The sequence below is a fragment of the Struthio camelus genome, chromosome 18 (genome assembly GCF_040807025.1).
Source record: "Struthio camelus isolate bStrCam1 chromosome 18, bStrCam1.hap1, whole genome shotgun sequence".
In the NCBI taxonomy this organism is placed as follows: domain Eukaryota; kingdom Metazoa; phylum Chordata; class Aves; order Struthioniformes; family Struthionidae; genus Struthio; species Struthio camelus.
This window is the reverse complement of record NC_090959.1, coordinates 10,797,622-10,823,912: the sequence shown is the minus strand read 5'-3', so window position 1 is coordinate 10,823,912 and position 26,291 is coordinate 10,797,622. Positions and strand designations below refer to the sequence as shown.

At 42.1% G+C, this 26,291-nt stretch overlaps 1 protein-coding gene across 1 annotated transcript in view; it reads left to right on the top strand.

The window, feature by feature from the left end:
• Positions 1-26,291, top strand: part of ATP9A (ATPase phospholipid transporting 9A (putative)) — a 68,093-nt gene that overhangs the window by 7,866 nt on the left and 33,936 nt on the right. The window contains exons 2-13 of the mRNA XM_068912290.1: positions 3,959-4,103; positions 5,070-5,183; positions 7,624-7,732; positions 14,682-14,740; positions 15,601-15,652; positions 16,227-16,321; positions 17,127-17,207; positions 18,626-18,701; positions 22,434-22,510; positions 23,129-23,289; positions 24,268-24,410; positions 25,203-25,315. Of these exons, the coding sequence (XP_068768391.1) occupies positions 3,959-4,103; positions 5,070-5,183; positions 7,624-7,732; positions 14,682-14,740; positions 15,601-15,652; positions 16,227-16,321; positions 17,127-17,207; positions 18,626-18,701; positions 22,434-22,510; positions 23,129-23,289; positions 24,268-24,410; positions 25,203-25,315 (1,225 nt within the window). The remainder of the gene's footprint in view (positions 1-3,958; positions 4,104-5,069; positions 5,184-7,623; positions 7,733-14,681; positions 14,741-15,600; positions 15,653-16,226; positions 16,322-17,126; positions 17,208-18,625; positions 18,702-22,433; positions 22,511-23,128; positions 23,290-24,267; positions 24,411-25,202; positions 25,316-26,291) is intronic.

Genomic DNA, 26,291 nt, shown 5'->3' with positions numbered 1-26,291 from the left:
CTCACCTGGAGCTGGTAAGAGACTGTTCTGCGCCATCCAAAGTTCGTAATTCCATATCCCTTCAGTCCAAATGTGCGTGTGCACTATATAGTGCTCTGCAACCTTGTTAGCACTTTAATTTGAAAGCTTCTTTGAGCACTAAAATATTTTTCCTTGGATGGTACCTGTGCTCACATGGAGTCATGGCTTAGGTTGCTCTGTAATATAGGCTAGAGAAAATCCACCTTTTCAGGGCTCATCTACCACTTTCTGTGAAATATAATAATGTCAGAATAGTAATTTGATTACGCAAAATCCTTTTACCTACTTTGAAAAGCTTGAGAGAAGTTGCCTTGTAAGTCACCCTGTTGTAAACTTAAAGTCCTTGCATGCTCTCATGTAGTACTGAATCAAACTGGGATACCTTTTCTTTGCTTGCTTCTGGAAGCAAAGTTGTTTTATATTCCTCTTACTTAACTGGTAAGACTCCTTTCTGTTCATTTGCATCCAGCACGGCATAAAACATTTTTAAAAAAAAAAAAGATATCTTTATATAAAACCACCTTGTGTAAAGTGAGTTGTAAACCTCGCTTATCATGCTACTATGTATCTTGTAGCAAGATACAGGCTTCAAGAGCTGAATGCTCCCAATACTTCCTTGAATAGTTATTTACTTTCAGTTACACATGTATTTAACTCTAGTTTTTTGCAGCAGAATGCTATGATCCGAGACAGATCTTAGCATCGCTTTTGGAAAGATTTCTGTTAGAGCTCTGAAACTTTGGGATATCAACGTGGCTGATGCTAGCTTTCCCCAAACGTCAAGGAGATTCAACAGGGCTGTCATTAAAGGAACTAGAGGGGTTGGGAAGAGATTGGCTTTGAGTAAGAAGCAGTGACAACAGAAAAACAACACTTTTGTGACCTCCCAGACCAAAATGCTTTGATTTTTGAAGAGAGAGACTATTTTTCAGCTTCCCTTGAGGAACTGCTGGTGGGCCCTCGTATCTTCCCCAGGGCAGCCTAGGCTCCCTTTGATTCGTTCCTCCGAGTAACGACCCGTTGCATCAGGTAACGCAAGGTTTGATTCTGCCGTGTTGAGGAGGAGGGTTTTGGCAGGAGCTCGCCAGGAGCCGATGAGACGCACCGGGAAACGTTCCCGCTGTAAGTTGGAAAGACTAGCACGGTGACTAGGCATGAAGGCCGCTGTTCTCTCCGAGCGGAGCATGGCGTTGCTGGCAGGCGCCGTGAGCCATCCTCTCCGCTGTTACGGGGCCGCAGGCACCGACTGACCGCGGAGCCTGAGCGCGCGGTGGTTTGCAGGGACGTGGCTGCCGGCCGCTTGCTCCAGTGCTGAACCGTTCTTCCTCCCGCAAGAAGGCGTGTAGCCCGCGAGCAGCTCTTGTAGTGGAGTAAATGCATATTCTAGCCAAAGGTACTGAAATATCTATGTTCACCAAAAGCAGTGCACCATTCTGTAATGTTGCTGTTATTGCAATAGAGAATATACATAAATATATTTATATTCTCTATTTACTATTTTCATACTCAAGTGGATTTCGGTTGCTTAAAATGACTTGAAGGCAGTGCGGTGGAACCGCTGTGATTGGAGCGGCCGCCGGTCCGCGCTGCCCGCAGGGTGCGTGCGGAGGCCCTGGGCGAGCGGAGCAGGCGCCCAATTCCCCGTGCGCGTGAACTAGGGCTGGGGCAGCACGAAATAATCGCTCCCCAAACAGTCAGGAGCGCAAGCTGTCTCTGTGCAAGGAGAACAGTTTCACTGCTGGTTCTGAGCACTGAAAAGCTGCAAGACTTATTTCTTAAATATTTTTAAAAATTTTTATGAGGATGTGGTTTTTTTCTTTTGAGTCTCTGGAGATACCACTTCCCCCCACCCTTTCATATATTTCTCTGACATTAGTAGGGCCACGAAAAGAACCTCAACATTAAAAAAAAAAAAAAAAAGAAAAAAAGTTTCCTGTAATCTAATCCTCGTTTTTAGCTGAGGAAAACCGTATCTAGTGGGAACGGTTATAAGCGACACAGTGACTTGCAAAACAGGGTATGCAGTTTTATCACGTATGATACCCAGCTGTGTGCTGGAGGAAATTTTAACTTGGGTAGGTGCAAATATCTGAATCGGAGAGATGGCGTGTTGCATTTAATAAATCTAGTAAGCTCCAAACCGCCCCGAGTGCAGCTAGGGAGAGGTCAGTGGTCCGTCTGTCCTTGTTTGTAGCCGAGCTGAAGAGACAAATGGTGATGGTTTGTAAACTCCTGGTTAAAGCACATGCTCAGAGAGCTAGCTCAGCTCATATTTTATAACTTGCACTTCAAATATCTCCCCAGGAGAGAAGAGGGTATCCTTCAGTAACTGGGTCAGCCATGGCAGAGTTGGTGCGGCTTTCAGGGTTTCCCTTGTAGCTTTTAGCAAGGGGCAGGAACAATGTTAAATAAATCTCTTTAATATGGGCCTGAGTTAGGAAAGTAGAAAATGAGCATGCTATGATGAATAATGTTTATATTTTATTTATCTTGAACAATTTTCTGGGAAGCTGGCATAACGAGGTTTTAAAAAATGACTTTCAAGCTAGGTAATTGAAACTTGATGAGCTGCAACCTGATAGAGAATATTTTCTGTAACAAGGACAGGTACTTTTGACAAAGCGGATTAAAATTGCAGAAGAAAAAAAGTACAACAGAGGTTATACTGGACAAATCTAATTCAAAATAGTGTGAGCTTGTGCGCTGATAGTGAATGCAGGCATCAGGTGTTTGGGCTGCTGGAGCTCGCTGCCTCTGCCATGGTGCTGCAGGTAGAACAGTAATCTCGGGAGCTAAAACATGGTTTAGTATAGATAAAGTGGGAAACCAGGATTCTGTAGCTGGATCTGTAGTGCGTGTCCTCTGTCGACAAGAATGTGTATTACTCATTAGTAGGTAGCATATAATTTGCCATTAATATAAACAGAGCTAATGACTGGTAATACCACATGCAAATGAAATCGGTAGTCCTTCAATATCTCATTTCAGATTCTTCCTAATGTTTCATTTTTGGGGAGGAATATAGAGTATTTTTACTTCGTAAGGCTGTTTTGAAGGGTAAAAATTCAAACATGCAACTATTAAACCCTTCTGCTAAAAATTCACAGGTAAGATTTCTATGAAGTAGGGGTTGCAGGGAAGGAGAAGAATCTCCCTCTTCCTCGGGGTGCATCAGATCACTTTACAGATGTGCATTCCTGTTTCAGTTCATAAGTGGGAAAACATCCCTTTGTTTGGGAGTTTTCATACATCAGTAAGGAAATAGAACAAATAGTAAAAAGCATTTGATAATATTTTTTTGTGGTAGCTTTCTGGTGTAAAAGCTGCAAGAGAGCATCAGTGCAAGGGGACCTTTCTGCCTGTGCCCTAGATCTTCTTGCTTCCTGAAGTCGCTTTCGTCCCAAGGTGGCAGCTCTTCCGTCAGCCAGGCAAGAACAAACCACGGAGCAGATGCTCTGTGCTCGCTGGCCCATGGGGTAGGATGTAGCAACGACCCGACTGACTCAGTCGAGTCATGAACTTGGTCCATGCTTTTCCACGCATCGGTTTCCTGAAAGTAAACCAAGGAGACTGCACACCCACGCACTGCTCCAGGCGCCTTTCTGAGCGCTGATGTGCGTCTACGCAGCTCTGGACACGTAGTTGCCCGTGTTTATTAGCAGATCTAATGCTGTATGAGGTGTTTGCTCGTAGCTCAGCGAACTGTGAGGCAGGCCTGCAGCAGCTCAGGTAGGCTGGATGTCTACCTCTAGTAACGCTGAGGTCTTGGTTTTCAGGATGCTTGTGATGTAGTAGATAATCGGCAGGTGAGAGGTGGTGAGCGACGAACAAAGAAGTGATGCTTGGCTTTGGCTTGGCTGGTGGAGAGGGTCTGGGGTGTTAAGCATGTGCGAGTCAGGGATGCGTGGGTTGAAAATTAACTTTGTTCCTCCTGTAGGTGTTGCGAGTGCCTAAGATGCTGTGGGAGAAGAGACCCGAGGCCTCGTACTGTTTGGCTTGGCCACCCGGAAAAGAGGGACCAGAGGTACCCTCGCAATGTGATCAACAACCAGAAATACAACTTTTTTACTTTCCTCCCTGGGGTAAGTGTGCAGAAAGTTACTTCTCATCACCTCGCCCTAATCCTTTCCCCGTTTTCATTGGCTTTATAGTGTACAAGTACAGAATCAGAGGAAATAATTAACAATCTGGTGCCGGATGGACTTCCTGCAAAGGCTGGCTCAGGACACCAGGAAAAGTAGACATTTGTCTAGCATGGTGCATTGCTAGGTGTGATGAAATGGTGAGGACCTTGTTGCCTCCCTTCCTGTGCTGAGGCCCTGAAAAGCCAGTCACGAAGCTGTTCAGGGTGGAGTCGGGATGTGTGGGACTGGCAGAGGCTGTTTTGGTGTTACATGTTCCTGGGAGGAGCTGCAGGATTCAGCCATCCCACATGTCCTTTTGGTGGCAACAGGAGAAACAAGTCTGGTTCCCCAGGGATATTCCCTGATTTTTGTTTGTTTGTTTTTATTCTTTCCTGTCCTTCCTGTGCCAAGAGCTTTTCCGCCCTGCCAAGTCCTTCACCCTTGGGAGAAGGTTGCTCTCCCAGAGCTTCCTAGCTGTCTCTCTCCTCAACCCCATGTGCGACTCCTCTGTGCTGCAGTGTTGGTTATTTAAATGGGAGACATTCAAATTTTCTGAGTTCATTGAATTCTTTTAACATGTGTTCAGCATGATTTTGCAAACCAAATATAGTAGACGGTTATGCTGCTGTTTGGTGTGAGTATCGCTTTGCAGAGTGGGGGTTGTCAGAGCTTAAAATAAAGGTGGAATTGATGCGTTTGTGTTAGACTTGAGTCCAGCTGCATGGCAGTGTTGCAACAACTCACTTCGCAACAGGCAGAGCGAGCTGACCTTTAGGAATGAATTTCCAGGACTGCTTTAAGTCTGCTCTGAGTTAGCATTCAGGCACTAGAGGTGCCAGCAAAACTTTCTTATTGTTAGTTCAATATGCATAACTTCTGAACTCATTAATCTTCTCCCTCCTCTTTTTTTTTTTTTTTTTTTAGGTGTTGTTTAACCAGTTCAAATACTTCTTCAATCTTTATTTCTTGCTTTTGGCCTGCTCTCAATTCGTCGTTGAAATGAGGCTTGGTGCACTTTACACATACTGGGTTCCTCTGGTAGGTAATTTATTCAAGAAAGTTTCGATGTTTGACTACAACATTTCTTTTGCCGCCTTTTCTCTGGGGTGTAAATTTGCACCTAAAATCATTTTGTTTGCTTGTTTTCTTAAGGCCTCCTGTGTACGTGTTCTAGTGTAGATGCTTACTCCTGCTTCAAGATTTATTTTGCAAAGGTTGAACAGGGCTGAGGGAAGGATATGTTTCGCAGTTTAATCACATTGTGAAAAACAAACAGAAAGAACAGAGATGCCCCCCCCCCCCCAAAACCTCCTGTGTGTATGCCCATGAGACTTGTGTGTAAACACATACAAGCTCACACTCTTGCAAGATGCAGATGCTCTTTCCTTTCTGTACACTGTTTCCCCTTGTCTTTTGGTAGCCATGTGTTTCACCTGTGATCAAAGCAAATCAATAATAATCAGGTTTGAAGCAGAAACTCTGAGGCTGTCAAAGGACACCACGAGGAACGGTTGCACAGAACGGCTAATGCAGGGCTTGTTAATTCTCCAAAATACTTTGCACGAGCCACTTACAGCTCTAGTGGATTCTTAAATATAGGTACCTCCTCCCCCCACCCCCAGTTTTTATCCCAATAAAACTGCTATTTCTCTTTTTATGGGATTGTTTTTGCTACGCTTCAGCTCGGAGAATCGTGGATTAATTTAGATTCAGAGGGACCGCTAGTCCAACCGCCTGCTCAAAGCAGGGCTGTCTTGGTGTTGGCCTCATCCGCTTCAGTTTTGAAAATCTCCAAAGACAGAGATCCTTTTTACTTTAAAGAAATGACACAAAATCAGCTGATTATAAAAGAACAACCCTCTTTCTACAGTACTAGTTGTCTGCAGCCTTGAGAAGTGGTAGTATAGTTTGTGGCTCTGCTGAGGGAGTTGAGGATGAGCGAAGGAGATTTAAGTCTGAAGGGCAGGAACAAATACAGTGAGATTCCTGCTGGGAAAAGCTGGAAAAAAATAAAGGGGCTGCTGCCTGAGGCTACTAAAATTCTGTGTGGATTAGAGCTGGATTTCACCGAATTCTCACTTCAGTAGGTGCTTATAATTGCGTTTGCTGCATAAATCTAACACTAGTTTCACCAGATCCTGTTGTACAAGTAAAATGCAAGCAGGATATCTCTTTTCAAGCTTTGTATAGGCAATTGTGACTTATCTGTGCCAGGTGAGCAATTCAAATGTGGCATATGAGCTGCCAGAAAACCACATGAGAAAGGTCTTTGTTCGTTACTGGCTGCTGATACAAGTGTTTGGGATAGAATTACATATGTGAAGGCAGCACATGTGGGAATATTTTGGGATGATTATTTGAAGACTCTTCAAGTGGTTAAAACATAAGCTGAAAATAATTGATGCTTTTTAATTTTATGTTGGAGAGCAGGCAGTTGATTCTAGCTAAACACACAAATGCAACTTTTAAATAGAAAAGAAATGGTCATTCTTTTCCTTGGGACTCCCTGGATGTAATTCTTGCTAAAGGAGCCAGGCGGGTGTATGGAAGAATGTCTCTAACTTTCACTTTTGATCCTTACCCTTCTCTGTATGCAGAAAAGTCATGGGTTTTATTGTTACAGATCTTTCCCTCCTAATTAATAAATGTTGCCTCTTTCTAACTGCGCATGTGCTCTTGGAAAGGCAATAGATGGGGCTGAGAGGTTTGGAGTACAATACTTAAATTTGAAATTCAAGCCACAAAGGAAAATTTTAATTATGATAAGTAGGAATACTTTTTCAAAGGGGCATTCATGTGTTTAGGTCTTTTTATTTATTCCTGCATTTTTAAATACTGCAGAAACGCACTACATTATATTTCAAGGGTAGTATGATCTAGATTAGGAAAAGTTATTATATTTAGACACAATGTGTATGGACTAGAGTTCAGGACTATATAGCTTTATTATGGGATTGTGAGTGTGAGCAGGTTAGGTGTATACCTTACTCTTTTTACTAATTACAGAAACAGCTCTCCTTCAGTCTCAGTAGCTCTCAGATCATCCTTTATAACTTTCTTTTATTTGAAATTTTGGATTGCTATTGTGTGGAGTATCGTAACCAATACTGCACAGCAAGACTTCTCCAAAGTGGTTGTGGAGTTGAGGGTTGCTCGTCTGTGGGGTGAGATGAAATGTTATTTACCCACTTCAGATAAACTCTGCGAAGATTTGCTTGGGACGTACTGGGGGAGCATCATGGTACAACTCGGAAACACAGTCATGTTTTTTAAGTGACAAGCCCACTGTCAGTTTACTATTAGGAGTTCTGGACAGCAACTCATAGCATCACTGTAATGACTGAGTGACAGAAAATAGGCTAAGGAAACGTGGATTGCAGGCAGCGGTGCTGGTAAGTGTCGTGCATTGCTCTCAGAGGCAGATGTGATCTCCCCCCTCCTCCCCCAGCCATTTTTATCTATTTCTGCTCCGTTTTAGGGATTCGTGCTTGCCGTCACAGTCATCCGCGAGGCAACGGAGGAGATCCGATGCTACATGCGCGACAAGGAAGTGAACTCGCAGATCTACAGCAAGCTCACGGCGAGAGGTCAGCGCCGCGGCTCGGGCGCCCGCCATCCGCCGCGGCTCCCGCCGGGTCGCAGCTCGATCCCGCGCCGCCGGCGGTCGGCGAAGCCGAGTTCGTGGGGCGGCGGGCGGGTGGCGTGACTCGTAATTGTTTTAAAAACTTTTCTTACTCCTAACCTCAGTGTATGCCGACACTTTTATTTTCTCCCCTATTATTGTGTCCTTTGGTTACACCGATTCACCCGCCCTGCCCCGGGGGGTGAATCTGGGTCTGGATCAGCCTTGGTTCTGGAGTTGGATTTTTCCAAAGGGAAACGTGCTTTCCCTCCTGCGAAGTTGAGACGTGAGAGCAGCCCTCCAAAACGTTTCGTGGAGGGAGGGAGGGAGGTGCAACCACAGGGAACCCTGTAGGAGGAAGACGACAAGAATACAGGAGATGGGATGTACTGCTTGGACTTCTTGTTGTTTTTTCCTCCAATTTTAGTAATCGTGCAGCTGTCTCTCCTGTGTCGTATGCCTTGCTTGATCGCCGTGTGGGCAAGAGAGACCAATGTAAGACGGGTTCCTATAAACTAGCGCTTCATATTCTTTAATGGAAGCAACCCATCTTTACTTGAGAAAAGGGAGCAGGATCCACACCTGCAAATTATTTACAAAAGCACCCCACCAAGAAGTTAAAGGTGGGTTTGTGACGCTGTCAGGAGATGGCTATGCCAGGCAGATTGAGCTGCTGGGGTTAGGTAGGAGCAGGCTCCCCGCGCGGGGCAGAGTCGGGTAGAATGGCCTACTCATAACGGTAGCCTTAGGTGGTCTTGTGCCCTGACGCTTTCATCGATCAGAAGGAATATTTGAGTATTTCACTTTGGCCGTTAATCTGAAAACACACCTAGTTACAGTGTCTGGTATTGAGAACCCTTTCAGCCTCTGTTTGGCAGATTATAGTTATGTGAAAGCACGCGACGTACTAAAGACCTCGCTCGTGAGCGTGCGCGCTGACTTTAAGGCGACTTGCTTGATGTGCAGGCACGTCCGTTCATTTGTTGCGCGTGCGATGCCGGTTGAGTTCCCGTGGTTCTTCTGGGCTGTGCCAGGCAGGGACTTACCACCGCAAGCTAGAAGAGATCGTGTGATACGTTACCACGTCTTTTGTGTTGAGCAGCGCGTGATTGTAGTTCCTCAATATTGGCAATGTCTTCTCTTATGTCTTTGCATGTATCTTGTTCAGCCCCTGCTCTCCCCCGGTTGGGAGGAATTCAGAAACCCCCTTCCTAAGGGAGCCCGCGTGTCAGCTGCATCTGATCATTGCTGCTGGTCGCCGTTATTTCGTTGTACCTAACAAAGACATTTAAATTCCCGTTTGAAAAATCGAAGGCTTCCTTGCTGCGGAGTTACTGCTAATACCGTGACAATGTCAGTGAGGCCGGGGTTTTGTTTTTAAACAGGGAATGAACTGAATTTAAGCAACTTCTTTTTTTGTTTAAATTTTCTTTGTTATAAAAGTAGATACCCCTGAATTAAGAAGTGGTGAGCTAGTTGTACTAAAAATACGCTGCTTTCAACACTTTTAAGAATAAGCCTCCTTTTTAAATGTAATTGCTTAGGGCTGTATATATTTCACATGCCAGGAATTATGAGGCAACTGCAAACTAAGGAACTGGAGTTTCTGAATATTAAATCCCCTTTTAATAACATGTTCTTACTACAACACTTAAAATGCTTGGCAACCAACAAAAGCCCCATCCAAGAGGGGTGTACTACATCTATTTAAAGATATAAAAGAGTTGCCTTCTGGATTCCATTCAATGATGTATAAGGGGCCTGACCTCTCCTTTAGTTCTTTTCATATTGCTATTACGTTTCCCATGAATGATCTCCCTCCCCCCAGCCCTTTAACTCTTCTAATTTTGTGAAAGAAACCAAGGAGGATTGGCAGCTGGGCACTAACAGAAAATCTTAAGCCATTTTATTTTTTTATCATGCCTTTGGTGTGTATTTAAAAAAAAAAAAAAACCAACAAGAGTCTTCAGCAGTATAGTTTAGAAAAATGAGAAATGCAGAAAATCATTTATAATTGGCTAGCAGTTTGGGGAGAAAAGTCAAATTCTCTCACTCACTCACAGGCACACACACAAAATCTGATGTTTTTCAGTAATCTAGCTTTCAAAAAGACTCAAACATCAATTTTTTTCACCGATTAAAACCTTAACATCTCCAAGCATCATCTACAAACATGGGAGTAGTTTGTGGTGTCAACATGGGTTGGGGGCAGGGGGGGGACTGGATGCTTTAAACCAAAGGAAAGGTGTAATTCTTTTTTATTTATTTTAACTATTAGTATAGTTAAAATGTAGATAAGCTTTCAAGCAAGTGCTTCTTCAGGTGAAAAGTAGAAGCAGCAAATATCAGGAGTTAAAAAAAAAAAAAAAGTTGGGAACAGCTGATCTTTCTCACCATTTATTTTCAGTGGAGCTGATGAAACTTGCTGCCGAGAGCCTATAGGCCGTTTAACTTTTCCCTCTGTTGTAAAGCACGGTTCACGCTCCAGGATATTAGCACAGTCCTGTCCTGAAAAGGGCAGCGCAGAAGGGCACCGGGGCACAAAAGCCCTCTGAAACTCTGAAATGTTGCTGCTGCTGCTTTTTTATTTTTATTTTTTAGTTTCACAATAGTTTCACCTCTAAAGCTGGTGCTTGGCAGGGGGAGAGGTTAGGTGAGGCTGGAAGCTGAACACCGCTGTTCTCCAAGATTGGCTATAACAGATCTAATGGATCTCTGCAGCTTTCTTCAAGCTATTTTTATTTCTGCTGTGTGATTTCACTAAGCTGCTGTTAAAGTGTAGGACTGGAGAAGAGTTTTTCCCATCTCCAGCCTTGGCCTCCTGGCCCAACCCCGGGGATGTAAATACCTACTCAGTTCTGAATGAAGACAGAGAGCCTTAAGAACAGGCTTATGTGCTTTTTTGAATAGGGATAGAAGTAAGCACAGATTTAAGTGCTTTCCTGAAGCAGGATCCTCTTGTCCTCTTTGTGTGCGCTTTCTCGCGCTTTGCATTCTTGCTGGCGCTCTCTGGGCAGAGACCAGCTGCACGCTCAGTTGAGCAGACCCTGCTACTGCACCTCCAAGGACAACCTCTCCCATCAGCTGAACGCGAGGAGCTCTCCAGCATCGAGCTCGCTAACATGATACCCCTGGTATTTTGTAATTATTGGTGATTTGCAGCTTTGCTGCTGTATGTGAAAGTGTGTGTGGTTTTGTGTTTTTTTTTTTTTTTTAATGCACTCATCTCATTAAGCTTGCTGAGATTCACTGAGCTATTTTCTTTATAGAGAAAAAGGGAGAATCCTCTTTGGATCATGTTTTATTTTGAATATAGTTGCTAAATTCCAGTGACTAATCTTTTTGGAGGACAGTGTGAGGCAAGGCAGATAGCAGGGTGTTTTCTGTGTGGGACTGGTCCCTTTAATTTACATAACAAAAAAAAGCAAACAAACAAAAAACACTCTAAAAACTAAACCTGTTTTCCCTTTTTACTGCTATGATCCATTTAAGTTCCAAAGTGATGAAACCAGAAGACTTCTGGAAAGCATTTTTTAATAGAATGCTGTGTATTTAGAGGACAGTTGTTTGGATTGTAATAAAAAACAATCAAATTTCAATCCCCTATTCATAAAACCTACAAGACTGCTTGTGTTCGGAGGTCTGTATGCCGGCTTTCTGCTTGACAGAAAGCTAAAACAGTGCTTGCAAATTCTTGGTTTGTTTTTCTTCTCTCTCGCTCCCCCCCCCTCGGGTAACACAGCATAATAGAGAGAAACTCCACAGCGAGAAATGGGAAGAGACCTCCTACTGAGGGGTGCTACTTCGGATACAGATCATTGGCATTTACCAGCCATATAAAAACAATATTTTCCCAAACCCTCTGAGTCTTGCTCCACAGTTTATGCAGCATAAGGTACCAAAGCCAGAAGTTTGGTGCAGCGGGTCCAAACAATCCCCCTTTCAGATTCTAGGGTGCATTTGGCATGTTTTAATAAACCGGTTTTAACTCATTTTTTAATTCCAAATTAAGTATTTTGATCTCTACCTCAATGAAAACTGTGTGTCTCTCTTGTGAGATCTTGACTTACAAGGCGCTTACGTGGTACAAAGAGACGTTTCTCCTGGCTGATGTATTTAATACTTTAAATAATCTGTGCTGGGATCACGCTGCCGATTTGGTGATAATTCCAAAGGCCGTAGCTGAAGTTGGAGCAAACTATTTCCATTTAATTGTGCCTTCTTTTTTCTGCTCGTGTATTATGAGCAAAGATAAATCTATAGAATATTTATTTATCGGTATATAGCAAAGATAAATGCAAAATACAAACAAATATCATTAAAACTTTAAGAATTGATTTGTGTTAACATAAGAGATCAAGAGTAGTTGTGTGTGTTTGTTAACCACTGATTGACTTGTATTCTGGTTAGCTTCTGAAAATACAGACTGGAAGCAAAGCTGTAAATGTTATCGAATCCACACTAGTTCTAAATATACCTATTTGTATTTAGAGGGAATATTTTTAGATGCATTTATAAAAGCACTAACTTAGTAGTAAAACAACATTGAGAATTGAAGCACTAGTCCTCTTAGCTAGTTTCTTAAACTTGTGTGAGAAAACACACATCTAGTATTTAGCAGCTAGCTTTTACACCGAAAGAAAAAGGAATTGCAGAATTCCCAAGATCGAAATAAAACTAATGCAAGTAAGTTGCTTTATGGGAGTCCTGAGTCAAAGGAAACATCTGGTCCTGTGCCGCCTTAGTAGGACATATGGTACATGCTGCAGAGATGTCATCCACGAGAGGCCACAAGCATGGCTGGAGAAGCAGAATGAGTTTTGCTATCTAAAAAGGGGATCTCATTTATACAACAGTTATTAAAAAATGCACATTGGTTAGAAAGATACTTCTGTCCTCTCTTTCTTTTATCTTAAAGTAGCTGAGGCTTTTGAGAGACTTACTGGGCACAACAAATCTGTTCCAGTCGCTGTTTCTTCTGGGTGAAAAAATTTTGAAGCAGATAACATTATTTGCAAAATACTGATCTAAAAATCCTTTCATGCCCATAATGATGGGAGATCGTTGTGTTATGGCTTTGTCCAGGCATTACATTTTTTTCCAGCGTGAATTTACATCACTGTGGAAAGTGCAATGAAAATAAGTTTCCTTTCCATTTCCAAACCCTGCAGGTAGTGCTTCCGATGCTGATAGTCGCTGAATAAAACTTTGTGATCTTCAAGAGAAGTATATAAAATATGGTTAAACAAAGCCACCTATCCTAACCAAAAGGCTTTACTCAATTATTTGGGAATTTTTATGCCTGGGGGGAGAGAATGCAGTTTTTCCTCCTTTGCACAGTAGAATATTCAAAAGCGCTTTTTGTTGTTTCATGAATAACCGTATTAGAAGGGGAGGAAGAGATGTTATCTGTCAGACCCTTTTAGTGTCATAGTACCTAACTTTGTATAGCCCATACATAAGACTACCAGGGATGCTTTTTTGGATCCTCTTGGAGTGCGGCTTTTCTTTTTAAGCCTCTGCGTAATGGACTCTTAATCCCTGGTATGCTTCCTGCCCCATCAGAGGTGTCTTTAACCCAGCATTCATTCTGTTTACCCTTTTTAACTCCAAAAAAAAAAAAAAAAAGTTGCCAGGCAAAACCCTGACTCTACGAAAGACCTATGAGATATTTGTGAAATGGGCCATGACTGCTTATAATTTGTAGGAATAATTACAGCATGCAAGGAAGTCTGCATTTATTAGGAGCAGTGATGAAGCATGTTGTTAAGCACACAGTGTGTCACCAAAGCAGCAGGCTGCCCGGCAGCTCAGAATGGCTTTCTTTGTTAATTTGGAGCAGAAACACTGAAGCATATCCTGCGAAGGATGCTAATGAAGGGACTGCCAGTAGTAAAATCCTAGTGACCTTTGTGCTTTGTGCTAATTTCTATTCCCCGTGCCTTCCCCCCTCTGCTTGGCCCCTGAGCTGCCCGGCTAGCCCGTGGATGAATCTGGAGGTACAGTAGGAGTGTTGTCCCTCCCGGGCTTCTGCCTGGCGTGAGCTCCCACGTGCCTCCCCCACTCCCACTCGGGTCGCTGCAGAGCAAAGAGGCTTTTGTTGAAACGAAGCAGATGGACACGTAGAGGCAGGGATCAAATTAACTGATTATAAATCACTAGTTACGCCGAGAAAGCCACATCTAGGGCTGGCTAATGATCTAAAATTACTGGCCGATTGTTAAATTAATCCTCTATTTTAAAGCAACCGGTAAACGCTTGACAACCCCAAAGGAGTAAGTACCGGGGTGTTTTCCGTAGGACCTGCGCTCTGCGCGGTTTGTTCGGACTGTGGCCGCAGAGAGGCCGATGAGCGGCTGTAGGACTGAGCCAGGTATAACGGCTGAGACGCAGAAGGAAGTGAGCCTTGTTTTTAAGACGCGTCCGTTTTAATGACGGCTTCCAGGTCTCGGCTGGAAGGCGTAAGCTTTAAATCTTCATCCGCTTGGGGAAGGGGAATCGCAAGTTGGTGCTCCTCGATTGTCACCGTACTTTTCCCGCGTTGTTGTCGCCTGGTGGTATTTTCAAATTCCTGGATTAAACGATGTGAAAACAGTAGAAAGGCTAGTTTCAAAGGGGTCACTAGAGAGCGAAGGAGGGGGCTCTGTTTCCAAGACTGAGGTGCGTAGCTGCGTACACCAGTGGTTTTCAACCTTTTTCACAGGCTGAAAACCGCTGCTTTACCTGGTGGAAGCGGTGGGTTTGAGGAGCCTTTATCGGGCAGCGTTGCGCGATTCTTGCGGTAGAAACGTTACTCGCTTCCTCTCGAAGACCGAGCTGGAAGGAGACGCGATGAGAGCACGGCCCCGCGCTGGCAAGCCTGGTCCCGCTGGCGCGAGATGTGGCTGCCGCTCACCCGCGTCTCTCCTCCGCAGGGACCGTGAAGGTGAAGAGCTCTAACATACAAGTAGGCGACCTCATCATCGTTGAAAAGGTTAGTGCGTGCGTTTTATTTGCAAAGTACTTTTTGCACAAGCTCATAGAAAATATAGATATTTTGAAATCCTGTTGGTTTTATGATGCGCTCAGAATATTGAGTGCGGGATATTAGCTACGATATTTAATCATTTGTCAGGGTTTTTTTGTCCGTCCTGAAAATAGCATCACAGTCTTTAGAAACAAGAGCAAATCTCTGGTTAAACACCTGTGACTTGAATTTTTCCACTTACACTACAGCAACATAAAAAAAAAAAACACTGTGTGACCCTATCTCTGACTATTGAATGTGGGTAAAATATCGGATACAAGGGCAGCATCAAAATGTTGTGTTGCGTGTAAACACCCAACACAAGTGTTGGGAGACAGAGATCCATGTGCAGGCCTCTATATGTACAGATACGTTTCCTCTTTACGATGCATTTTTTCACATGCTGTCTGTGCAGGAAAGTGTGTACCCTAAAACTACTGGTATGAAAATATTCCATACAAAAAGAGGAAAAAGGTGCCTGTATGCTCAAGACACATGCTTTCCTCTAGCACAGAGTCTCTTGAAAGGAAAATAGCGCTAGTCTAAAATTCCTTCATACCTCTAGGGTTACTCACTAGCCCTTTTGTAAAGCTAGACGTTAGTCCAGGCCGGTCAGTGGGAGCTGGCACCGGTTATTGTTCTGCACTTGGGATTCTGCAGGGAAGTGATTTCAGGATTCAAAGCAAAATGAATGCCAAGCTTCAGTCTGACAAAGAAATACACATTCTCCTCCCGAGCCCTTTGCCTCGTCACCGTGGGGCTGTGGACGGAGGTCGCACACGCGTGCGGGGCTGCATGCACAATAATGGCCTTTCTTCTCGCAACAGAACCAGCGGGTCCCTGCTGACATGATCTTCCTGAGGACGTCGGAGAAGAATGGTAAACATCTGGAACCAATTGTCAAAATAGTCATTAACCTTTCACTGGTTGTTCAGAGAAAATTATCTTTTGGAAATGTGAAAGAAATAGATAATAGTTGAATTTTAGGGAGACAGAGAATTCAAACACTTTAGTGGACCACCACTTCTCATGTTGTTATATTCTGATTTTGCTTGTTAATTAAAGAATGTAGGTAGTTGGATCCAACTACGTACCAATGGCTTGTGCATTGTAGGTGTAAATCATTTTATTTGCCGTTTAGGTTTGTTTTGTTAAGGGTGGGATAGGAAATGTTTGATCAAAAGACTTGGAAAACATAAGGACTAATGAGAATATTTTGAATGTCTTAAAGATACAGTGTGGAGGCTCTCTGTATGCAGACTGTTGGAAGGATCTGAACGCGTAATGCAAGGATAAAATTATTTTGGTTCGTACGTTGTTAACAAACATTACTTTAAATCAGATACTGTTTTCAAAGGAAGAAAAGTGCCCTAGCTATGAACCTGTTTCATGAGCTGATGACGTACCTAAGTCACGCCTAGAGAGAACGCTAACTGCTGTTGAAAATCCACAGGATCTTGTTTCCTTCGCACCGATCAGCTGGATGGTGAGACGGACTGGAAACTGCGCCTGCCTGTGACCTGTACCCAGAGATTGCCAACCGCTTCTGTAAGCTGAGCTCTTGCAAAACGCTTTATTTGTTAAAAAGACGCATCTGATTTACCTGAAGAGTGTTCAGTTCCTTCAGTTAATGGGCTGTTTGAGAAACTGGTGAATTTAGCATTGCTTCGCACATAACCTCCATCAAATGTGGTGTTTTCCAAAACCCTCTAGCAAATGTAGTTTGCATTTTTAAAAAAGGAAGAAAACAGAGGGAATCCAAATACCTGTTATTGAAGTTCTTTCTGTAAAAAGTGCAATAAATTTACAGATGTTTTGAAGAAGGACGTTCTCTAGTGGTGGGATGACTAGTTCCTATGTGTGTAGGAGTCAGCAGTGAAAAAGCTGTGCAGAATTAGAGTATCTTCTTGTTGCCATAGAACGGCTCCCAATGACAATGGCACCTCGAACTAAATATCAAGTGATAGGATGTTCCTAGTTTGCCTTGGGAGACTAGTCTAAGTCATCTGTACTCCAAAGTAAAGAGAGTCATAGGCTGTCTTGATTCCTGAGGCTGAAATTTCTTTTATGGGGCACCTACAACTAACTCACTCCCAGGAGTCTCTTTGTGGTCTCACTTCAAGAAACACCTCAGAAAAATACTGTCAGGGAAGCTGGTATAATGGTTGTCTTTTCTCCTAGATAGTTGTCCTCAAGTAAAGTAATATAATTAATAATAATCATTATTAATCATTATGATAATAATTATCATAACTTGATTAAGTAACTCTTGCTTGAAATATTTTGGTGGAAAATTTTCTATGTTATTAAAATATCATGGTCTAACCATCTGCTAAATCATGCTGTTTTAAAGGATCTACTTCAAATCCGATCCTACGTATATGCAGAAGAGCCCAATATTGATATACATAATTTTGTGGGGACCTTCACAAGGGTGAGTGTTCCTGATGTGTCTTTTAAATAATATAGGTAGTGTTTGCAGTGCAAACCTTTTGAAAGTTTCCAAGTTTCCGGATGTTTTCAGGAGAAATAGAGAAGGGTTGCTATTCCTTGAACTATTTTTTTCCTCCCTCATAAAAATCATACGTGAATTAAATCTGAAAGAAATATATAGTAATTGAAGCTCTGATTTGAAGACAGTGTCATAGGCAGTTCAGGATTAAAGACCCTACTCTGAAGGCATTAGATCTGAACATATAAATCACATTGGTAGTCACATAATCATTGTGTCTGTTCAGAAAGACCACCACAGACTTGGAAGGATTAAAATTGTTTTCCCAGCTGTGAAAAGGCCATGAAAGGGGATCTCGACTAGGTGAGGCAACAGCAGTCTTGATTCTGAGTCAGGCGGTTTTTTGCTTTCAGTTGAATGCAACCTGTGTGAGCTCAGTTATATATGCCCTCTATCTCAGAGGGCAGAGGCTCAGAGCTGCTGTGAAATATCACTGTTTTAAAAAAAAAAAAAAAAAAAAAAAAAAAAAAAGTCTTTTGACTTGATAGGAAGATGCATTGCCTATTTAAGGTTTCTTTTTCTTTTTTCCTTCTTTTCCTTTTTTTTTTTTTCTTTCCTCTTCTCTCTTGCATCTCACTGGCACTATGAAAAGTCTGAGATGCACCTAAAACCCTTAGGGAGCTTTCAGAAGACAAATAGTTGGGTGACAAATAGGAGACAGTGCTTTTTAGAAGCTGTTTACTGGTATTTAAGTTTAATATTGCAAGTTTGGGGTTTGCCTGCTTGTCTTTAGGAGGTATGGTTAATCTGGTTTAATAGGAACTAGTGCTGGCATGGAATAGGCTAATATAGCTTGGGCAGGGCAGTTCTTTTATAAACCTTGAGCAGGCATTAAATTACTTTCTCATGGAAAGGTGCTGTTCTGTAGAATTAATCTTCTGGTATCTGAGAGGAATGACACTTTCTTAAAACTGTTCTTTGTTGGTGCGTGTCAGACAACTTTCCAGGCATCGCTGAGCCTGGAAACAGGTTCTCAGTGAGATCTTACATAGAAGGAGAAACGCTTGTAATCTGCATGAGCCAACCAAGAAGAATATTTTCCTGTAGTCCCAGGAGAGTTTCTGACACGCTCATTTATAATTCCCAGAGGTGTTCAGCAGAAAGAGAAATTTTAATAGATTTCTTTTCCAACCCTTCCACTCTACTGAAAGAAAGCGCCTGTGTTTTTAACCCAACCAGAGATTTAACTGTGTTTGTGAAAATCCTCCCTCTTATGCAAGAAGTCCACTACCAGCTCCCCCAGTGTCCCTATCCATTTTGATGTAACTTTGTCATACACTGATCTTTTAAATTACTTCTAAATTACTGACTAGTTTAAGACTTTTTTTTTCCTGTTGTAGGAGGACAGTGACCCTCCAGTGAATGAAAGTTTAAGCATAGAAAACACCCTATGGGCCAGCACAGTGATCGCATCAGGTAAGGCGGAGGCGTGTGTAATTTTTTTTTTTTTTTAAGGGGAAGTATGTTAACAATTTTTAAAGGTCTTTTTGTAATGGAATAATGATCTTTGTCGGTTGGAGAAATTAGCCGTTCGAACGAGGTTTCCCACTTGTCCTAACACCTCTGGGGAACTGAGTTGACGTCTAATTGCCTCTTGGACATTCTTAGATGAGAAAGAATTGGAGTGGCCTTTGGGCACTTCTTTAGCATCTACAACCAGAATAGCACTTAATTGCACTCCACATTGACATTCTAATCTGTAACAGAAATGGTGTCAAATAGATGCTGGTAACAGAAGCTAAGATGAAAGGTCTCCAGGTAAGTGCTTCCATTGAGTTCTAGTCTTGTGTAATTTTACAAAGGAAAAAATAAATTCTTTGATGGATTTTGGTCTCCCTATACAATGAATTTGCAAGGCATGAGATCAGTCAGTGTTCTCTAGTACAGGCTTCCCAAAACAAAAGCCTTGTTCCTCTCCAGTGTAGTGTGCTTGCAAGGTTTACAGCACAGTATCTGGAAGACAGTAAAATTCTGCAATGCGGTTGTGCAACTAAACTTATTGAATGGAGAGGTTTCACAGTGCAGTACCAAGCTGTACATGGAATTATTGATGGGAAGGAACATGGACTTCTAAAGAACTTCTAATGTGAAGCATTGGAAAAAATGCCCCCAAGTGTAAATATATGTATTAGGACTGGCAGCTTCAAATACCAAACAGGCCACTTGGTGCATCAATTCATCCAGCTGTTGAAAAAAATAAAAGGAGAAATGGAAATCTATTTTTATTGTGATTCTGTCCCGTGCTTTTTTTATCTCTTGTACTGAAGATTTAATTCATATCAGTTCTTAATTCGAAAAACCTATGTGTTGATCTCCTCATGGCACTGCACTGATGTGGCTGAATTTAACACACCAGACTGTGTAACAGGGAACCATCCTACTGAAACCGCTGGAAAATGATCCCCTGCCCTCAGCAGGATCACACCCAGCACCTACGCAGCGTGCAAGCTCTTCCTCTGCCGTTCGTTTGGACACACGTGTTATGTGTGTGCACTTCTGTGCACAAGCATCTTTTCCAAACGGAGGGCGCAGCACACACTCTGCTCTGCCTGATTAGTTGTTTGCTATTTTAGTGTCCTTTAGGAATCCCAACTGGCACTGCTGCATCTTGGTGTCTGTGTAAAGGCATGCAAAGACCTGCTCTTGCCTAAATGAACTTGCCGTTTGACTCTAATCCTCCCTTCTGAAGATGAACAAGGTTACCAGTAGATGGACATCTTTGTGGGTTCAGATAATCCAAATAACGTTTACAAATATTTTCATCATTCAGAATTGCTTTGTATAATGCAGTCTGGTTTAAATATCCCTAAACCAATTAACAACGCTCTTTTTGTGCCTGCCAGTGTGCCTTCAAGTTGTTTTCTAGCCTGATAGGTTTTTCTCCTCATTTTGATTTATTTGATCAACATAATACTGTTTTGTTTCTGCTATGGTAGTAATAAATATCTTGCCTAGTGTATGCATGTTGCAGGTTCTTTCTGTAAAGAAAACCTATTGGTTACGAAAAATTGTGGATATTATTTTTCTTCTTCTGGAAGTGAAAGCTGTCAAGCTGTGCTGATGCCATCTCGCTAGGGCAGCCTTTGCTTGTAAGATGAAGCAGAGCTATGTGGCTTTCTCCATCTGCCGCTGTAGTAGGAGCGGGTCTGACTCTGATTGTTTGCTGCTGATTTGGAGTAGCTGTGCCATCTGCTGATCTGAATTGTGATGATCTTACCACCTCCTGCCATCTGGCTCCAGAGATTTGTTTTTTTAAGGGAATGTTTCCCAACGTATTTTTAGAAACTACCTCTTTCAAATTAGTCCTATTTAAAAATAATTCACTTGCAGCTTGTTAAAACCTTGGTCATTAATGGGAGCAGGGGAATAGCAGAGTATAAAATGGCAATGTATTTGCAGCAGTGGTTTTTCTTCAGTGTTGTTTTTCTCCGTTTTTACAAGCCCCTAAAATTTTCTAGTAGAAACTTGGACCTTGGCAACACAGCTTTTAAACTTTTTACAGTAGCCAGCTTTTTCTTAGTAGTCTTTTGCAAAGTCTTTAAGAGAAACCTGTAGAAAACAGGGGTTTATAGTACTATGTTTCTGCAGGAGAAAAAGGGAGAGCATTGTTGCTCTTAGCTCTGTAGAAACTGTGGGACATAGCATTAAAATATATTGATAGGTTCCCAGTAGCTCCATCTGTTTCAGTAAGGTAGGAGTTAGTATGATTCACCTTTTGGTGGGAACAGCAACTAGACAAATACTTGATTTATACTTAAACTGTAGATTTTAAATAAGGTAATTCTGTCTTTAAAAGCTGTAAGAATTCATTGGTTTTATTCTGATTTTAGCAGCCTTCTCCGATAAAAAACCATAGCCCAGAGCACTGATTAATTTTGGCAGACTTAAAACATAATGAAGACTTTGAGCTTTTTTTAAAAGCAGATCAATTGGACTTAGGTTAATGAGTTTGTAATTTCACAGCTTTGCTAGTCATTTGATTTTGCTGTTGGTTTGTAAATGGAGATCGGAAGGAGAATTATCTTGTAATGGTGAGGAACAGTAAGCTTAAACCAAGGTCTCCTCTGAATCGCCTTTGAAGTTGAGAGAAGTGCCAAGCCTGGATGAAGCTATCCCAGCAAAACTTTTCCAGTACTGGTATGGCTCCTTTCGCTCCGGGGAGCTCAAGTTCTCGCTGCAGGTACAGGATGGTTAGGGTGACTGTTTCTGCGCTAGGAGTACTTTAGCCTTACAGAATATGGATATCCTATTGCAGCAGAAGGTGTTCATCTTGTCAGCGTAGACTCATTGTATTGGTTGTCTGGGAGGAGAGGTACAGTTCCTCAGCTCCTGTGCAGAGGGAAAGCTGATCCTCGCTGCTGTTGCTGCAAGGTGGTAGGTCATACCCGTAGACCTTGGAGCCACCACCAAGACAATGGAAACTTCAGGAGTGAACAAGCACCGGTTTGCGTGTAGAAGTGACTGAGGCCAGCGGTAAAGTTTAGCTGGATGTATCTGAATAAACGCCTTCCCCAGTTATGGAAGGATCAGAGTGGCTGGTGCCTGTCCTTTCCGTTCTGGGCAGACAGAGCACCTTAATGCTTGGATGCTGATGCTGCGCAGTGCTGGTGGATGTTTGCAGATTGTGATGATGTTTAAATGCTGTTCAAGCTAGCAGGTGATATCTTGCAGCTCAGGACAGAGCGGATGGAGGATCATTAGCTGGTACGAGGCAAATTTACAAATACATTAATGGAGTTAAAGTAGTGGAAGGAAAAACTTGCAATTTTTCCTCTTAGCAGCTTTTATTTCTAGTGGGAGAGACAACTGACATCAAAAGGGGGTCAGGGAAAGGTGAGAGAGCAAAGGAGTCGAATTCCCTTCTATGCCTATTAGTTGATGTGGTGTCACGTCAAGCGTGAGCAGTGTGGTTGTAGACTGCTGACTTCGAAGTAGGATGTCTTGTGTTCAAAATCTGTGTTCCTGGGTTTTGTATTTCAGGTATCTACTTCTTTAGTCTCTGGTTGCTACTGCTTCTGCAATTAACCTGCTAAAAAACCCCTCTACGTGTTGAGCTTATGGATACAACAACAAGCGTTTTTGAGCCATTTTAGAGAAAACAAACTGACATTGTTCTTCCTGGACTGATGCAGGCACTGTTTTGTTTAGGTACTGTTGTGGGAGTTGTTCTCTACACTGGAAGGGAACTACGCAGTGTGATGAATGCTTCAAACCCTAGAAGTAAGGTATGGTAAAGAAGCAGAGTCTTATACTAAATAAAAAAGAGGAAAATTTATAATTAAAAAAACAAAAAAAACCCCTTCCAAATGCTATGTGTACATACTACAGGGACAACACCATATGCATATTGATTAACTTCCAGAAAAACATTTAAGATAGTTACTGCAGCAGAACCTACTTCCTCTTATTTTTTTTAATCCTACTTGTATCTTCCCACTCTTTTTTTTTTTTTTTTTTTTTTTTAAGATAAGTTAAAATGTTGTTTTATACAGTTTGGACGAGATGCTTTTGTCCAGTTAGAATAGGAAAGCTTATTTTTCTGCTTTCTTCTACTCTAGCAAGGTCAAGACAAAGCGTCAGGATATTACATATAGTCTGCAGCTTTTGACAGCATGAGTCCTCTCACACCTCATGCGTTGCTCAGCTTCCAGAGGATGGAGGTCTCATTTATTGTGCTGACAACAGTGCAGTTTATACGTTCGACTGTTTGTAATCTTTTAAATAAAGAGAAGCAGCTTATTAGTTGGGAATGACTCTTTGGACATGGGAATTTCCCTTTGTGAATGCTACATTGAGCTAACATCTTCACTTGTGTGATTGAAATGCCTGTTTTATTTGCTTAGATTGGTCTCTTTGACTTGGAAGTGAACTGTCTCACCAAGATCCTGTTTGGGGCGCTTGTGGTAGTCTCACTCGTCATGGTGGCCCTTCAGCATTTTGCTGGCCGTTGGTATCTTCAGATCATAAGATTTCTCCTTCTTTTCTCAAACATCATTCCGATTAGGTAAGGCGATTGCTAATTTTTCCCGGGAAAATATTGCTTCCTTTGCATATTCCTCCATGTTTCTTGTTTGACTAGGCATTTAAATTCTTATCAGTTCTTCATTTGGCAACTGAACAATTCTAGAAATAGAAATCAGAGGACTGTTAGGAATTGCTTGGTTGTTTCTGCTAAATTCATCTAGCACATTAGCCTATTTGCTGCCCGTGCTCTGTAACTTAGGCTACAACTTAGTCATTTAGGGAAGCAGTGGTTTGGTTTTTCCCTGTGGTGTCAGTATTTTGATAGAATTATCAATATTCTTGTAGAGGCTTTGTAGCTCCCAGGGAACGTGGTGCCATTGGAAACCAAGCGCAAATGAGACTGGAGTATCTCTAGAAATAATGGACCACAAGTGCCTATTGCAGGCAGACCTTTCTATCGCTGTTCAGGCCACCTGGTTTCTCTGATGAAAGGAGCAAAAAATGGACAAAGAGAGATGTCACATTTATACAGCATTGCACTATTACATGTTATAGTGTATAAGCATGTTCTGCCTTGATTTATGTTGCCTTTATACTGTCTTTGAGAGGATATTGAGATTTTAATGTTTAATTATGTTATATTCATAAGTAGATTGTTACTTTCAGTGTAGGTTTGGGATTCATTTAAGTTCCACTTTTAACCTGCTGTCTCATCATCAGTCATGCTGTCCTCATTCATATATGTCCATCTTCCTCTCAAATTTTATCTCTTCTCAGCAAAATTTTGTTATATACTTTCTTGGATTACTGTACCCCTGGAGCAATGTACAGCTCCTTTCCCCGTTTGCCACCTGATCACTCGCTTTGTATATACTTCTCCGTAAAGATCCTGGTTTGGCTTCTCCATTTTGGTAGGCAAGATGTGTCCTTTTATTACACTGTGGCATTCACAATGATTTTATCCAAAGTTTTACTGCAGATATACTTCATTTTTCTCTTCTCCCTTCCTCCTGTGTAGTTTACGTGTGAATCTGGACATGGGGAAAATTGTCTACAGCTGGGTGATTCGCAGAGATTCCAAAATCCCTGGGACGGTCGTTCGATCCAGCACCATTCCAGAGCAGCTGGGGCGGATATCCTATTTGCTCACAGATAAAACAGGTATGTATCTAGAGAACACAGTTTTGGGTCACAATATTTTGTTGTTGGGGTTTTTTTTTTTTTGTTACATTTTTGGTTTACTAGAGCGTATAATTAAAGATCCCTTTGGGCTAGAAGAAGCACTTCCTGTCACTCTGTCACTTTGACAGTATGTTTTAGTCAATTTTAAAAGTATTTGGAATGCTTTTGTTTTGAGTTGGCTATAAATAAGAGAGAACAGGAGATTTTTTTGCTTTAAAAAACAACTCTAAATATTTCTTTGGTTTTGCTATTTTTGCCCTCCACTTTTGGTTTAATAGCATGCTTTAAACGTTTTTCGAAGTCGGCGGGAGACAGGTCATGTGTGCAGGCAGGATCGTGCCATCTGGCTGACTGCTGCTGTCCTCCCGTCTTCAGAGCTGTGCTCCAGGTCAGAAGCTCCAAGCTGTAACCAAAAGCTTGATCTGACCTAAAGTCCTGCTCCTGTTAAAGTTGTTCCCAGAAGTTTTCTTCGGTTCCAACAGGACCGGAACTATGCCCACACGTTCTTATTTGCATTGACTTTTGGGTGAATAATCTCATTTTCACTGCCTCAGTGATGTGCTGCACCACTGCTTCCTGGGAGAATCTGCCCTCAGGGCTGTGAACACCATCATGTCCCCCGGCCTCAGCCTGCACTGAGAGCACAGCGCGTAACTGGTTACGCTTCCCGGCCCAGTTTCTCTTTGATCCAGGGTATAGCAAAGAACAGAAAGTGCATTGGGAAATAATGCGGTGGTTAATGCTCAGGGTCTGGTACCGCTTCTGTTACAGGAACCCTCACACAGAACGAGATGGTTTTCAAAAGGCTTCACCTGGGAACAGTAGCTTACGGTCTGGACTCCATGGACGAAGTGCAGAGCCACATATTCAGTATATATACGCAGGTAAAATTAAATTGGATTACTTAACTCTGTGTTCACAAAAGAACAGTTTTCCAGGTCACTGGGTTACTGTTGAGTTAATATGTCAGGGACTGGCTATTAAATTTTACTTTTGGAAAACTATTAAGATCATTGCATGCTTAACCCATAAATAATATCACAATTGCTTATTACATTTGTAGATTGTTTCCACATCTAACAGCTCCAGCTGCCACGGCACATGCAGAGATGCAGTGTTCAGTACTGTTTTCTGTAAGCAATACAAATGTGCGTATGCGCCTGTATCTTGTTACTGAAGTCTGATTGTAAAAAGGCATATTTTATTTAGTTATTCACCACTTATGGCAATCACAGCATTTGCATTTGTTGAAAAATTAGCGCTGGGTAATATTTAGTGGATTACGTTGCTGTTTGTAAGGTTGTGTAGTTGGAAATAAGAAAGGGAGAGAAACTGTCAGTACTCAGTGAGCAGCAGCAGAGATCAGCTTACCAGTACCACTGCTGTAGGCCTAGGGATTAAAAAATAAAAAAGAAAATTAGGAAAGGAAATTAGGATTTTTGAATAATGCAATAGTGGCTTCCAAAAATCTTATGCAGTTCATAACTGATGCCTGCTATTAAAAAGTAGCTGCAGCTACTGGAGGTGGCAAATGCAATATGTAAAGTATGGAACAGGAAAATCCTATTTTGAGAAGTCTCCTCTCTTTCAGTTTCCCTGCATGAGCCAGGATCCATAGCGTCTTCATCTCTGTTCTTACAGTTTTAGTTCAGCTTTGTACAAAACCCAGGTAATGCTGCATTACCTGTCAGGTTCAGCAGACGATATTCCTTGGTACGTTACAGTGGAAAAGATGCTGGTTGGTAGAAGTGTCATATAAACATGCACACTTCTTTCTTAAACCAGGGCATGAGGTTTTACTTGAGGATATTACTTATATTTTTCAAGTGTAGAAATGCAGCAGTTTGTGGGGAAACTGTC